The 17244-nt window shown below is 43.2% G+C and overlaps 1 protein-coding gene across 2 annotated transcripts in view; it reads right to left on the reverse strand.

Annotated features, from left to right (window-relative positions):
* slf2 (SMC5-SMC6 complex localization factor 2) overlaps window positions 1–17244 on the reverse strand; it is an 85930-nt gene that overhangs the window by 39635 nt on the left and 29051 nt on the right. For both annotated transcript variants that reach the window (XM_055647000.1, XM_055646999.1), the window contains exons 3-4: window positions 15809–16488; window positions 9562–9607 (exon numbers count right to left, since the gene is read on the reverse strand). In XM_055647000.1, the coding sequence (XP_055502975.1) occupies window positions 9562–9607; window positions 15809–16318 (556 nt within the window). In that variant the 5' untranslated portion in view covers window positions 16319–16488. The remainder of the gene's footprint in view (window positions 1–9561; window positions 9608–15808; window positions 16489–17244) is intronic.

The raw sequence follows: 17244 nt of genomic DNA on the forward strand, positions 1-17244 counted from the left end.
TCTCATTGTGATGTAATGGTGGAACGCTGCTGTGTTTTTTAAAAGGGAGTTTTTTTTAATGTAAATTAGATCTGATTGTGATGTCACTGTGGGGTGGAAAACTGCCTATGGGCAGTTTATGTAAATGAGGTTCCATTGTGACGTCATACGCTGCTAATTGCCAGTGCAGAAACATAGAAAATAGGTGCAGGAGACCATTCGGCCCTTCGAGCCAGCACCACCATTGATTGTGATCATGGCTGATCGTCCCCTATCAATAACCCGTGCCTGCCTTCTCCCCATGTCCCTTGACTCCACTAGCCCCTAGAACTCTATCTAACTCTCTCTTAAATCCATCCAGTGACAGCCTCCACTACCCTCTGTGACAGGGAATTCCATAAATTCACAACTCTCTGGGTGAAAATGTTTTTTCTCACCTCAGTCTTAAATGACCTCCCCTTTATTCTAAGACTGTGGCCACTGGTTCTGGGCTTGCCCAACTTTGGGAACATTTTTATGGACCGCTGGTATGGGTGTTGTTGGCTGCAGGGACTACTGGTCTCCAGAGGGCTAGTATGCACATTGTGGGCCAAATGGATTCTTGGGGTGGCAGCTCAGTCCCTCAAGCCTGATGTGCTGGCAGCTCATTCACGGCTGGTGGGCTGGCAGTTGACTCACGGCTATTCCTTGAAATACAATTTCAAGCAGGGTGCAAGGCCATCAAATTCAAATCCATTTTCCTACCATTTCAAGCAGGGTGCAAGGCCACCAAATTCAAGTGTGGTTTCTTACCTCTTCGAGCAGGGTGCAAGGCCACAAAATTCAAGTGCAGTTTCATACCACTTCAAGCAGGTGGAAGGCCACCAAATTCAGGTTCAGTTTCCTACCACTTCAAGAAGGGTGCAAGGCCACCGAATTCGTGCAGTTTCCAACCACTTCAAGCAGGGTGCAAAGCCACCAAATTCAAGTGCAGTTTCATACCATTTCAAGGAGGGTGCAAGGCCACCAAATTCAAATGCAGTTTCATACCATTTCATGCAGGGTACAACGACACCACATTCAAATGCAGTTTCATACCATTTCGTGCAAGGCCACCACATTCAAATGTAGTTTCATACTATTTCAAGCAGGGTGAAACCACCATAAAAACCACCACCATAAAACCACACAAAACACCACACTCACAGTTCAGTAGACATTCAGTGTGTTCAGTTGATTCACAGCTCAGACAGAGTCGTGACCTCTCCCTCCCCCATCATGCAGACACTGAGCCACACCCACACTTCCGGGTTTCATAATCCCTCCCCCTCCCTAATCCCTGGCCTTCATGGCGTGATAGACAAGATAGAGATTCGCAACGTGTTTTGAACACTAATAACACTTTTGTTTTTCATTGATGGGAAGAATCCTCTGCACCTGATGAGCAGAGGGGGACTGAGTAAGATGGCCAAAAATCACAGCCGTAAGTCGTAGTGTTTTATCTAAAATCAATATAGTGCAAACAGAAAGCTGTCAAGTTTAGACAAACAACCATTTGCATGCAGTGCCTTTTCACTTCAACCCAAACCCCCCAAACAACCATTTGCATGCAGTGCCTTTTCACTTCAACTCAAACCCCCCAAACAACCATTTGCTTGCAGTGCCTTTTCACTTCAACCCAAACAACCATTTGCATGCAGTGCTTTTTTACTTCAACCCAAACAACCATTTAGATGCAGTGCCTTTTTACTTCAACCCAAACCCCCCAAACAACCATTTGCATGCAGTGCCTTTTTACTTCAACCCAAACCCCCCCAAACAACCATTTGCACGCAGTGCCTTTTTACTTCAACCCAAACCCCCCAAACAACCATTTGCACGCAGTGCCTTTTTACTTCAACCCAAAACCCACCAAACAACAATTTGCATGCAGTGCCTTTTTACTTCAACCCAAACAACCATTTGCATGCAGTGACTGTTTACTTCAAACCAACCATATTTTCATTTTTAAACCACATTAAGGGCACTCACAGTTGCGTAGACATGTGTTCAGTGTTATTTTCTGACCCACTCTAGCAATTTGTGTCTCTTTATGGATAGGTGACATTTTGGGACAGTTATGTCCTTTGGCCATCTCTTGTCAGTCAGTGGAATGTTTAACCTATCAGATGGGTATAGTCGGTTTTAACACCTATTATCATAAAATGCCTATAGAAATTTCCTTGCAACCTGTATATTTTGTTGTGGATAAATTATGTGGGAAGCGAGAGTATTTCTGTACCAATAGCAATAACGACCCGTGCTATGGCCATGTTATGGTAATTTTCGGTCCTTCACAGAAAACATGCTTGCATCAATCTGTAGTGTGCATGGTTAAGCATATATGTTACCATGGTGCAGGATTTATTGACACAGGTTGATCATATGCTGAATAATCCAACCACATTTTAGTTTGGAAGTGGAAAGAACTAATAGAAATTGCATTAATTGCAATGTGTAAAAAGAGTTGAGATACTGTCTTATAATTTTGCTGCATGTCATTGTGGGATATATCATGTCTTGATTGGTGAATATGTTTAGTTTGTGACTTTATTTGAAGCAGAAATAATATGTGAATGCTTCATTGAGTATAATTCCGACTGGTAACTAAGCACTTCGTCCGAGCACATTATCGCACGCGTCATTGCAAGCCATCTTAAATGACCACCTAAACTGTCATTTGGCAACCTAAAAAGCTGCCAAAGTTGCCCGGCTGGCAACAGGGGAAAAAAGTTAAGCGAGAGCCCTGTTGAAGGGTTGGTCTGCACTCTGCTGCTTGAACTGAATTGAAGGGTTGGTCTGCACTGTGCTGCTTGAACTGAATTGAAGGGTTGGTCTGCACTGTGCTGCTTGAACTGAATGTCGCGCTCATTCCGGACATCCCGCTCACTGTGGACGTCCCGCTGAGGGGAGAGGCCGCGCTCAACCTCGTGAGTAGATTCAGGTGAGTTTTACTGTCATATATATGTTGTGTGAGAGTGTGCGATGGATGGTGTGTGTGTGTACGTGCGTGCGTGTGTGTGTGCATCCCCCAGCCGTGAGTCAACTGCCAGCCCACCAGCCGTGAGTCAACTGCCAGCCCACCAGCTGTGAGTGACTGAGCTGCCAGCCCACCAAGCCTAAGTGACTGCCAGCCCACCAAGCCTAAGTGACTGAGCTGCCAGCCCAGCAGGCCTGAGCTGCCAGCCCACCAGGCCAGAGCTGCCAGCCTACCAGGCCCGAGGGACTGAGCTGCCTGCCAGCCCACCAGGCCCGAGTGACTGAGCTGCCAGCCCACCAGGCCCGAGTGACTGAGCTGCCAGCCCACCAGGCCCGAGTGACTGAGCTGCCAGCCCACCAGGCCCGAGTGACTGAGCTGCCAGCCCACCAGGCCCGAGTGACTGAGCTGCCAGCCCACCAGGCCCGAGTGACTGAGCTGCCAGCCCACCAGGCCAGAGTGACTGAGCTGCTGGCCCACCAGGCCAGAGTGACTGAGCTGCCAACCCACCAGGCCCGAATGACTGAGCTGCCAGCTTACCAGGCCCGAGTGACTGAGCTGCCGGCCACCAGGCCTAAGTGACTGAGCTGCCAGCCCAAGAATCCATTCAGCCCACAATAACCATACAAGCCCTCTGGAAACCAGTCCCTTCAGCCCATAATACCCATACTAACACTCCAGAAAGCCCCCACTGGCCAGCAATATTGGAATAACCATATAATAACCATATAACAATCACAGCACGGAAACAGGCCATCTCGGCCCTTCTAGTCCGTGCCGAACACGTATTCTCCACTAGTCCCACCTACCTGCACTCGGACCATAACCCTCCATTCCTTCCTTGTCCATATAACTATCCAATTTATTTTTAAATGATAAAATCGAACCTGCCTCCACCACCTTCACTGGAAGCTCATTCCACACAGCTACCACTCTCTGAGTAAAGAAGTTCCCCCTCATGTTACCCCTAAACTTCTGTCCCTTAATTCTCAAATCATGTCCTCTTGTTTGAATCTTCCCTACTCTCAGTGGGAAAAGCTTATCAACGTCAACTCTGTCTATCCCTCTCATCATTTTAAAGACCACTATCAAGTCCCCCCTTATCCTTCTGCGCTCCAAAGAATAAAGACCTAACTTGGTCAACCTTTCTCTGTAACTTAGTTGCTGAAACCCAGGCAACATTCTAGTAAATCTTCTCTGTACTCTCTCTATTTTGTTGACATCCTTCCTATAATTAGGCGACCAAAATTGTACACCATACTCCAGAATTGGCCTCACCAATGCCTTGTACAATTTTAACATTACATCCCGACTTCTATACTCAATGCTCTGATTTATAAAGGCCAGCACACCAAAAGCTTTCTTTACCACCCTATCTACATGAGATTCCATCTTCAGGGAACTGTGCAGTTATTCCTAGATCCCTCTGTTCAACTGCATTCCTCAATTCCTTACCATTTACCATGTACGTCCTATTTTTATTTGTCCTGCCAAGATGTAGCACCTCACACTTATCAGCATTAAACTCCATCTGCCATCTTTCAGCCCACTCTTCCAACTGGCATAAATCTCTCTGTAGACTTTGAAAATCTACTTTATTATCCACAACACCACCTATCTTAGTATCATCTGCATACTTACTAATCCAATTTACCACACCATCATCCAGATCATTGATGTACATGACAAACAACGGTGGACCCAACACAGATCCCTGTGGCACCCCACTAGTCACTGGCCTCCAACCTGTCAAACAGCCATCCACCATTATTCTCTGGCATCTCCATTCAGCCACTGTTGAATCCATCTTGTTACTCCACCATTAATACCCAACAATTGAACCTTCTTAACCAATCTTCCATGAGGAACCTTGTCAAAGGCCTTACTGAAGTCCATATATAAAACATCTACTGCTTTACCCTCATCAATTTCCCGAGTAACCTCTTCAAAAAATTCAAGAAGATTAGTCAAACATGACCTTCCAGGCACAAATCCATGTTGACTGTTCCTAATCAGACCCTGTTTATCCAGATGCTTATATATATTATCTCTGTATCCTTTCCATTAATTTGCCCACCACTGACGTCAAACTAACAGGTCTATAATTGCCATGTTTACTCTTAGAACCCTTTTTAAACAATGGAACAACATGCGCAGTACGCCAATCCTCCGGCACTATTCCTGTTTCTAATGACATCTGAAATATTTCTGTCATAGCCCCTGCTATTTCTACACTAAGTTCCCTCAATGTCCTAGGGAATATCCTGTCCGGACCTGGAGACTTATCCAATTCTTGGTTTGGTGGAGGTGGAATATTGCGTTGGGGGACCGCCCTCCTGTGTGAACATGGGACCCAGCGGGTCCCACTTAAGTCTAGTATGAACATAAATTCAGTCACTAGTTTAAAATCCCTTATATATGAAGGAATGTTAATCGTAGTATTTTTCCGAAAGCTCCCAAGACTTATTTAGTGCATCATTATTAACATACAACAAAGCCTAGCATTCTTATAGGATTTTACAATACAAGTACTTGCATTCAAAAAAGGTCATTTATTTCTGAAGATTAGGTTGGAACTGTTAAGTTGGAAAGTAGGGAATTTCTGGATCTAAATGGTTAATATCAAGTGTCCAGTTTGGTAATTGCTGCCTATTTGAAGATTTAACGACAGCTAGCAATTGGCACAGCTACAACTCCAGAAATCAGGCAACAAACAGATGTGTTTTAATCTGTTGGCCAAATCTAACTGCTCCAACTCAAAAATAAAATCACCCGATGCCAGACAAGGACGGTTTATCATTTTTGTTTAGTTTGGCTTACAGGGTAGTGAAAAGGTTTAGTCGTGTTAACCATTCAGCGGAAAGTCAATACATCATTGTAATCGTGCTATCCAGTATACAGATACACGATAAAGGAAAAACATGAATAATGTTTGTCTACTAAAATCCAATCAAAGATAATCCAAGGGTCTCCAATGACGTAGATAGTAGCTCAGTTCTGCTTTCTAGTTGTTGGTAGGACGATTCAGTTGCCTGGTAATGGCTGGGAAGAAATTGACCCTGAATCTGGAGGTGTGCGTTATCACACTTTTATACTCTTGCCTGATGGGAGAGGGGAGTGGCTGGGGTGCGACGCGTCCTTGATTATGATGGTAGCCTTGCCAAAGTAGTGCAAGATGCAAGTGGATTCAATGGAGGGAAGGCTGGTTTATGTGATGGTCTGGGTTGCATCCACAATCCTCTGCAATTTCTTGCGGTCTTGGATAGAGTTGCTCCCAAACCATGCTGTGATGCATCCCGATAAAATGCATTCAACAGCGCATCTGTAGAAGTTAGCGAGAGTGGTTGGGGACATGCCAAATTTCCGAAAAGCTTTAAGGAAGTGGAGACACTGATGTGCTTTCTTGGATATTCAATATGGGAGGTGCAGGACAAGTTGCTGGTGATATCTATATTACTAAAAGTCTGATCTTCACCACTTCCTGTTGTTCTGTATATTGATTTTAGAAAAAAGGCTACCACTTACAGGAAAAGAGGATTTTTCCCATCGATGAAAAATAAAAGAGTTATTAGTGTTTAAACAATTGTTGAGATTGTCTCCCCTGAAGGCCACGCCCCTTCCGGAAGGACTATAAAACCCAGAAGTGTTGAGTGTCTCAGTCAGTCTCTGCAAGATGGGGGAGCGAGAGGGTCACCTCTCTCAGTCTGAGCTGTGAATAACACTGAACACATGTCTATTAAACTGTGAGTGGTTTTACTGGCATGTCAGTGCCCTTAATGTGGTTTGAAAATATTGTTTGGAAATGCTAAAGCTGTGTTGCCATTGGTTTGGAAATGCTAAAGCTGTGTTGCCTTTGGTTTGGAAATGCTAAAGCTGTGTTGCCTAATTATTACCTTGCCTAATTAAAGTTGCCTTGCCCAATTAAAGTTGCCTTGCCTTCTATATAATTAAAAGTCTAATCTTGACCACTTCCTGTCCGCGCTTTATATTGATTTTAGAAAAAACGCTACCATGTACGGCTGTGATTTATTTGGCCATCTTACTCAGAATCCCCCTCCGCTCATCAGGTGCTGAGAATTTTTTCCATCGATGAAAAATAAAAGAGTTATTAGTGTTTAAAAAATGTTGAGATTCTCTCTCCTGTCAATCATGCCATGAAGGCCACGCCCCTTCTGATGGGATGGGGGGGGGACTATAAAACCTAGAAGTGTGGGCGTGGCTCAGTCTCTGCAGGATGGAGGAGGGAGAGGTCACGATTAGCTGTCTTTAGTGGCCTTGCACCCTGCTTGAAATGGAATTTCAAGAAAGAGCCGTGAGTCAACTGCCAGCCCACCAGCCGTGAGTGAGCTGCCAGCACAACAGGCTTGAGTGACTGAGCTGCCAGCCCAACAATCCATTCGGCCCACAATGTCCATACTAGCCCTCTGGAAACCAGTCCCTTCAACACCCATACTAGCGCTCCAGAAAGCCCCGCCCCCTCCCCCGCCCGCCCACTGGCCACCAATATTGGAATTGGTGGAGAGGTGGAATATTGCGTTGGGGGACCAGCCCTCCCGTGTGATGCTGGGACCCAACGGGTCCCACTTAGTCTAGTTTACTCCTAAGAATTAAGGTTTCAATCATCTCTACTTATTTAACATCTCATTTAAAGATGGGATTTCAAGCAGTGCAACATGCCATTTCCAATGCATCGATTGAAAATGGTGTTCAGGTCTCTGAAGTGTTGATTATCCTAAATAGAAGCAATGCTGACATTTCAGAACATTGTCTCAACGAGTGTCAATTTGGACTGAAGCCAAAACTGTTAAATCATTTGTGAAACATTTCAGGTATGCAAGTTAACCGATTTAATACAAAATCAAAAATCAGTATGGATGCAATGTATTCCTCCAAGGTCTGGGCAACACAATGGCCGTCTGTGGAGTTTGCATGTTCTCCCTGTGACAACGTGGGTTTCCTCCGGGTGTTCCCACATCTCAAAGACGTGCGGGTTTATTGGTTAATTGGCCTCTGTAAAATTGCCCTTGCATGTCGGGAATGGACGAGAAAGTGGATAACATAGAGATGGTGTTAATGGGCGATCGAAGGTTGGCATAGACTCCATATAACAATTACAGCACGGAAACAGGCCATCTCGGCCCTACTCCATTGGTGCTTTTGTGCGGCTGCCATCGTGGTTCCTGTCTGCTTTTTGCTTTAAGCTCCCTCACAGTTTAATCAAGTCTATAAACATAATTACTGCATTACAACTACCTAATTGCATCAATCACCCTAATTGTTTCAAACACTATGACCAAACAAGTATTTGTCAACCACAACATTCTCTGAGAATGCACTCTAAATGCTTGACACTTCCTTTCCATCATCAACCCCATCCTCGCACCACAGGAAACCAATGGGCAGGCGACAGCACTGAACCAGAACTGTATATATGGCAAAGTTCAATCTATGCAAAACTTGATCTCACTCGCCCAGTACATCAGTAACGCAACCCAAATCGTCCATAATATGCAATCAGCAGGTCCATCTGCTAAACTTCTCATCTTCTGTCATGTTTTTAGAGAACAAGCCAGAAGATTCATCAACAGTTTCATCTACTATTCTTGCACTTATACGTAAGCATGATTGTGCTTATGTATATAGTAAGATTTTTACTGAAAAAATGAATTTCACGGTACCTAGGTACATGTGACAATGAAGTAGTATTATATATTAATGTGTAATGTAGCATTGCTTATGTAGTTTCACCCTGCTCCTCCAAATCCCAATTAGATTGTAGGAAGATCTGCATCAACATCATTGAACGGGTCAAAACGACAATATTAAAAACCACTGTCCTTTATCGATCAGCATTGATTCCTGCAGGTATATAAAGCCTGAATCACCGTGAACCAGTAAGAGCAGTCCCATAGCTCACAGCACAGTTTGCATAATGAGAAGCTGCAGGATGTTCTGAAATTTGGTCCCCTAATTTGAGGAAGAACCTTCTTGCTATTGAGTGAGTTCAGCATAGGTTCACAAGGTTAATTCCCGGGATGGCGGGACTGTGATATGCTGAGAGAATGGAGTGGGTGGGGTTGTATACTCTGGAATTTAGGATGAGAGGGGATCTCATTGAAACACAAGATTATTAAGGGTTTGGACACGCTAGAGGCAGGAACCATGTTCCCGATGTTGGGGGAGTCCAGAACCAGGGGCCACAGTTTAAGAATAAGGGCTAAGCCATTTAGAACGGAGATGAAGAAACACTTTTTCGCACAGAGAGTTGCGAGTCTGTGGAATTCTCTGCCTCAGAGGGCGGTGGAGGCCGGTTTCCTGGATACTTTCAAGTGCGAGCTTGATAGGGTTCTTAAAGATAGCGGAGTCAGGGAATAAGGGGAGAAGGCAGGAACAGGGTACAGATTGTGGATGATCAGCCATGATCACATTGAATGGCGGTGCTGGTTCGAAGGGCCGAATGACCTACTCCTGCACCTATTCCCGCATTGATATGCAATTTCATTATGAAGCCTACGTTACCATCTCTATAATAGTTATTAAAATGAAACCGACAGACGCAAAGGTTAGGCTGTGATTGCTTTAGATACCTGTTAGTGACGTTGACGGCAAAGAATATGATCGTTTCAAGGTGCTCTGCAAGAAACAAAAAAAATGGCAGTTAGCAACTCAAAATAGAGATATAAAATACAGCTGCGAATACCATCGAAGTATGACCATTAAAGGTGATTTGGTCGAACAATGTTACAAAAACAACTTTCTATCTTCCAAGATCGAAAACAAAATGCTGAAGTAACTCAGCAGGACAGGCCACATCTGTGGAGAGAAGGAATGGGGGACATATCGGAACAAGACCCTTCTTCTAACCTTCCAAAGGAGACAAAATGGTGGCATCACCGTTAAAATATATCTGTACGCGTGTCTGCCAATTCAATAATTTAACAAAGGACTGATCCTAGAACACAAAACGCTGTTTAAACTATGTAGGTAATGAGGAATATAGTTTTTCCATCTCAATAGAGGAGAGCGACGCATCAGTAATAACCCTTGTCCTTTGGCCTCAGGATTGAACCTAGTTCTCTGGCGACAGCAACTCTACCGCAGCGTCACTGTGCTCCACTTGGGTGCAATGAAACAAAAGCTACAAATTATCTTGTGAATTTTGTGGAAATGTTTACGCCAAGACCATGAAAACATCACTACTCATAGCACTTATGGCCCAAAGCAGAGCACAGGACACCACTGCGATAAGCCAAATCACAAACAATGACTAGGCAGCGTACAGGAAGCAGATAGAGAATTTAACAATATGGTCAGGGCAATAACCTGTATCCTCAATAAGACAAAGGAGCAAGATCTCAGGAAGCACAGTGGAAGATAGGCATCAATGGTGTCGAAATGGAAATGATTGACAGCTTTGGGATCCTTGGCATTAATATTACCAGTGATCTGTCATGACTTGTTGTTAATTGTGTATGGCATATCTGATCTGTTTGGATAGTATTCAAGACAAAGTTTTTCACTATATCTTGGTATATGCAACAATAATAAACCCAAACCTGCATATCTAATTCAGATAGCCATACTGTAAATTACATTCATCAGTTTGTCGTAACATGCAGTGCCCTCCATGATGTTTGGGCCAAAGACCCATCAGTTATTTATTTGCCTCTGTACTCCACAATTTGAGATTTATAATAGAAAAAAATCACATGTGGTTAAAGTGCACATTGTCAGATTTTAATAAAGGCCATTTTTATACATTTTGGTTTCACCATGTAGAAATTACAGCAGTGTTAATACATAGTCCCCCGATTTCAGGGCACCATAATGTTTGGGACACAGCAGTGTCATGTAAATGAAAGTAGTTATGTTGCATATCCTTTGCATGCAATGACTGCTTGATGTCCGCAAAAATGGACATTACCAGTTGCTGGGTGTCTTCTCTGGTGATGCTCTGCCTGGCCTGTATTGCAGCCATCTTTAGCTTATGCTTGTATTGGGGGCTAGTCCACTTCAGGTTTCTCTTCAGCATATAATAGGCATGCTCAACTGGGTTCAGATCAGGTGATTGACTTGGTCACTCAAGAATTGACCAGATTTTAGCTTTGAAAAACTTATTTGTTGCTTTAGCATAATGTTTGGGATCATTGTCTTGCTGTAGAATGAACTGCCGGCCAATACGTTTTGAGGCATTTGTTTGAACTTGAGCAGATAGGGTGTGTCTATACCATTCAGAATTAATTATGTTACTCGCATCAGTATTTAAAACAGCTGTAGGTCCCTTGCAGTCAGTAACAGGTGAATTGATCATGGGGAACAAGGACATGGCAGACCAATTGAATAACTACTTTGGTTCTGTCTTCACTAAGGAAAACATAAATAATCTGCCGGAAATAGCAGGGGCCGGGGATCAAATGAGATGGAACTGAGTGAAATCCAGGTTAGCCGGGAAGTGGTGTTAGGTAATTTGAATGGATTAAAGGCCTATAAATCCTCAGGGCCAGATATGCTGCATCCCAGAGTACTTAAGGAAGTAGCCACAGAAATAGTGGATGCATTAGTGATAATGTAACCCCACGTTTTAAAAAGGGAGGGAGAGAGAAAACGGGGAATTACATACCAGTTAGTCTAACATCGGTAGTGGGGAAACTGCTAGAGTCAGTTATTAAAGATGGAATAGTAGCACATTTGGAAAGTGGTGAAATCATTCGACAAAGTCAGCATGGATTTATGAAAGGTAAATCACGTCTGACGAATCTTATACAATTTTTAGAGGATGTAACTAGTAGAGTGGATGAGGGAGAACCAGTGGATGTGTTATATCTGGACTTTCAGAAGGCTTTCGACAAGGTCCCACATAAGAGATTAGTATGCAAACTTAAAGCACACGGTATTGGGGGTTCAGTATTGATGTGGATAGAGGACTGGATGGCAGACAGGAAGCAAAGAGTAGGAGTAAACGGGTCCTTTTCACCACATTGTATCCCTCTAGAGATTATAACTTCCCCAGACATCGATGGCACCAGGGCACCTCCCTGCCTGCGGTCATTTGTTGCTGGCCCTGATTGGTCTTTTCTCACCTTCAGCTCTTCACCCCCTACTTTTCACATAGGATTTAAGAGACCTTTGAGTAGACGTGTATATGCAGGGAATGGAGGGATATGGATTGTGTACAGGGAGATAAGAGATGGTCTTGACATCATGTTTGGCACAGATGTTGTTGGCCGAATTGTTTGTTCCTGTGCTATACTGCTCATAGATGCAGAGAAAAGGTCAGAGAGGGAAGGGAAAGTATGAGAAAAGCTGGAAGGTAGGAGAGAGCACTTATATGAGTGGTATAGGTGATGGTAGTTAAATTACATGTTGTTAAATATTTTTACTTGGCCCCCCAGAGTGATGCATTCAAACTGATATTTCTCATAGAGGACTGGCTGGCAGACAGGAAGCAAAGAGTAGGAGTAAACGGGTCCTTTTCAGAATGGCAGGCAGTGACTAGTGGGGATACCGCAAGGCTCGGTGCTGGGACCCCAGCTATTTACAATATATATTAATGATTTGGATGAGGGAATTGAATGCAACGTCTCCACATTTGCGGATGACACAAAGCTGGGGGGCAGTGTTAGCTGTGAGGAGGATGCTAGGAGGCTGCAAGGTGACTTGGATAGGTTGGATGAGTGGGAAAATGCATGGTAGATGCAGTATAATGTGGATAACTGCGGAGACCCAGAGCTGGGGCAGCGGCCTGGAGCTGGGGCGGCTGCCCGGAGCTGATGCTGTGGCAGGCCGTCTTGGAGCGTTCCGGCTTTCGGCGGCGGCGACATCACCACGGAGGTCCGCTGGACTGGAGGGCGGCATCTCCGCCCTGGATCGATCGACTCAGCGCAGAGGGAGAAAAAGGAGGTAAGAGACGGAGACTAAGACTTTGCCTCCATCACAGTGAGGATGTGCTTGATGAACTCACTGTGGTGGATATTTAATTTGTGTTTATTGTATGTTTTGTTTTTATTGGTTCTGTGTATGACTGCAGGCAACATAATTTTGTTCAGAACAAAAGGTCTGAATGACAATAAAGGAATCTAAATCTAAATCTATAAATGTGAGGTTATCCACTTTGGTGGCAAAAACAGGAAAGTAGACTATTATCTGAATGCTGGCCGATTAGGAAAAGGGGAGATGCAACGAGACCTGGGTGTCATGGTACACCAGTCATTGAAAGTAGGCATGCAGGTGCAGCAGGCAGTGAAGAAAGTAAATGGTATGTTAGCATTCATAGCAAAAGGATTTGAGTATAAGAGTAGGGAGGTTCTACTGCAGTTGTACAGGGTCTTGGTGAGACCACACCTGGATATTGTGTACAGTTCTGGTCTCCTAATCTGAGGAAAGACATTCCTGCCATAGAGGGAATACAGAGAAGGTTCACCAGACTGATTCCTGGGATGTCAGGACTTTCATATGAAGAAAGACTGGATAGACTCGGCTTGCACTCGCTGGAATATAGAAGATTGAGGGGGGATCTTATAGAAGCTTACAAAATTTTAAGGGGTTGGACAGGCTAGATGCAGGAAGATTGTTCCCGATGCTGGGGAAGCCCAGAACAAGGGGGTCACAGTTTAAGGATAAGGGGGAAGTCTTTTAGGACCGAGATGAGAAGAACATTTTTCACACAGAGTGGTGTGAATTCTCTGCCACAGAAGGTAGTTGAGGCCAGTTCATTGGCTATATTTAAGAGGGAGTTAGATGTGGCCCTTGTGGCTAAGGGGATCAGGGGGTATGGAGAGAAGGCAGGTACGGGATACTGAGTTGGATGATCAGCCATGATCATATTGAATGGCAGTGCAGGCTCGAAGGGCCGAATGGCCTACTCCTGCACCTATTTTCTATGTTTCTATGTAGTTGTATCATTAATGAAGATAAGTGAGCCAGTACCTTCAGCAGCCATACATGCCCAGGCCATAACACCTCCACCACCGTGTTTCACAGATGAGGTGGTATGCTTTGGAACTTGGGCAGTTCCTTCTCTCCTCCAAACTTTGCTCTTACCATCATTCTGATATGTTAATCTTCGTCTCATCTGTCCACAAGACCTTTTTCCAGAACTGTGGTTGCTCTTTTAAGTACTTCTTGGCAAACTGTAAACATAGAAAATAGGTGCAGGAGTAGGCCATTCGGCCCTTCAAGCCTGCACCGCCATTCAATGTGATCATGTCTGTAACCTGGCCATTCTATTTTTGCGGCTAACCAGTGGTTTGCATCTTGCAGTGTAGACTCTGTATTTCTGTTCATGAAGTCTTCTGCGGACAGTGGTCATTGACAAATCCACACCTGACTCCTGAAGAGTGTTTCTGATCTGTCGGACAGGTATTTGAGGATTTTTCTTTATTACAGCGAGAATTCTTCTGTCATCAGCTGTGGAGGTCTTCCTCGGCCAGCCAGTCCCTTTGCGATTAGTAAGCTCACGATTGCTCTTTCTTCTTAATGATGTTCCAAACAGTTAATTTTGGTAAGCCTAAGGTTTGGCTGATGTCTCTAACAGTTTTATTCTTGTTCCTCAGTCTCATAATGGCTTCTTTGACTTTCATTGGCACAACTTTGGTCATCATGTTGATAAACAGCAATAAATGTTTCCAAATGTGATGGGAAGACTGGAGGAAAGACTAGGTGCTGAGAGCTCTCTTATACCTGCATTAACGAGGCAATTAAACACACCTGAGCAATTAAACATCTGTGAAACCATGTGTCCCCAACATTATGGTGCCCTGAAATGGGGGACTATGTATAAACACAGCTGTAATTTCTACATGGTGAAACCAAAATGGCCTTTAATAAAATCTGACAATGTGCACGTTAACCGCATTAGATTTTGTTCTATTACAAATCCCAAATTGTGGAGTACGGAGGCAAATAAATAAATGATGGGTCTTTGTCCCAAACATTATGGAGGGCACTGTAGCTTTCACGTGCAGCTAGATAAAATACCCATGTATAAATAATATGTTTTGTCATGGTAAAGACAAAGCAATGGCTCTGTAGATGGATAACAAAAAACTCATTATAGCCAGATAAATAATTGTTAATGGATATTAGTTAACTCGTGCAGCATAGATTTTGAAATAATCTACAAATGAACTCAGAAATAAGATCAAGCAGCTCTTCGCAGAGCACCATGAATTTATAATGAGAATTTGCTCCAGATTATTACAGCGTTGGATTGCTGATTTCATTCAGTAACTCTAAAATTAATCTCTATGCTCTACTTTAAAGAACGGGTTAAAAAAAAAAAGCAACAAGAAGCTAGATCGGGATAGAAAAGAATCAATGAAGAAGAAGGTGGTAATGGATGAGACTGGGACAACATTGTGAAACAGGTCCACCACTGATTTTCTGGCACCCTTCGTTGCAGAGCCTTGTTGTATTATCCGTTTTCCCAAATCAACAGATGACACAGCCTTGGGGGGGGGGGGGGGTGTAGAGATTGGTCGCCTCACCTGGTCTAGGCGCCACATTTTTGAGTGAACTCCTGGACGATATTTCAAGTACGTTCTCGTAAATTTGTCCTGATTAAAGGAGGTGTCGGACCACCAGTTGCCAGGAAATCAGTAGTGGACCTATACTACAATAGAGAGCTTTGGGCACTCAAGGTTTAGGGGGAAGATCATGTGAGGGTCTCTTAGAAATAGGCCCAAAATGCTACATAATAGATGTAACAACTTTGAAAAAGCTTTCAGTGAATTGTCCACATCTGTTACTTAACTATAATCTGTTACAATCATGACAGGCACAAAGATTGCATGCACAACACACAAAGAGGACAGCACAAAGATGCTGGCTACTTGCCTGATTCGGTGGCGAATAAGAATGTTTTCCATTTTGCAACCTGATTTTCCTCAACTCTCGTGCCCTCCTATAAGCTTGAAGGGTATTCTGAAAATTATCATTGAATAATCCATGCTGATGTTTAAGCCTTCTTGGAGATAATCGGGGTCTCATGTACCAAGGGGTATGTTCTGAATTTCTTGTGTCATCAGAATACTTCAATACTTCCAGTGAAGCTGGTGCTGAAAACCGACTGGGCAGAGACTTGTGCCACAAAGCTGTTCTTCTATACTCATCTGTACTGCATTTGGAATGCAAATTGTTCTGCTTTGTCAAGGATTCTTCAGTATTAGAAGATTTTTTTACATTTTCTCCTTTGTCTTTAAGTATATCACCTTCTGAAGGATATTGACTTGATGGCAAAAACAGTCTTCGCACTATCACTCGTGGAGAATTAGGGTGATGAGTGACCTGGCATTTCACTACACCGCCCATATTTGTTCTTTTCTCCGACTTTAAGACACCTTTCATAAAAGCCTCTAGTACTGGGCTTGTCCGAGGAGAGGGCAAATGTATGGATCTTTTGGATTTAAATGAAGGAGTCTTGCTCCTATGTTTCTGAAGTGATTCAGCATGTTGTAGTACGGAAGTGTCATCTGTGCCACCCTTTCGTGGTGAGCCCAAAATTATTCTGTCCTTTCCTAGTGGCACAGAAAGAATAAGGAGGATAAGGAACCAACAAAAATGAATGCTTAAAAATGGTCACAACAGCGAGGAGAAACAATTGGTGACAAAAACATCAATTTATATGTAGCAATGTTACAACATTTTGAGATTTTAAAAATCAAGTCTGCAATTTATCCCATCAGATAAAGCATAAAAAGAAGTTTAAGTTGACACCTAATTCACTTTCATACCTCAAGTATTTAAAAAGTTATGGCCATTTTCATACTCGGAAATTAGTATCTTGTTCCCTATTGATTTTCTATGGACATAACAAAAAAGCTGTGATCGTGGACAGTCAAAAGCACATAACTTTCTTAAAAATTAAGAGAACTGAATGAAATTTTCAGTTATCATAGATTAAAGCATTCTGAAACAAATATAAAATAATCTTACTTGGATGACCTGAAATTAAAGCATATAATTAGTTAGTTACCCAATTGTAGCTAATTTCAAACTTCAATTACTAGATCTAAACATCTATCCATTTCTTAATAAATGATTAACATTTTTAAATAGCCTAAGTGTCCAAATAATACTCACAAATAATTCACAATAAAACATGATTTTTAAATCTCATTTACATTAATTTATAGGCCAAATGGAAGGAATTTAGTGTTCAATTGCTGTAAATTAAAGTCCATTTAAATCAGCTTTCTAGTGGGATCCTGTGGACACGCTGGTTTAGAGCGTTCACATTGCGGTAGATTTGTGCCGTTAAATGCCCAGAAAAA

This window comes from Leucoraja erinacea, chromosome 15, assembly GCF_028641065.1.
Source record: "Leucoraja erinacea ecotype New England chromosome 15, Leri_hhj_1, whole genome shotgun sequence".
In the NCBI taxonomy this organism is placed as follows: Eukaryota; Metazoa; Chordata; class Chondrichthyes; order Rajiformes; family Rajidae; genus Leucoraja; species Leucoraja erinaceus.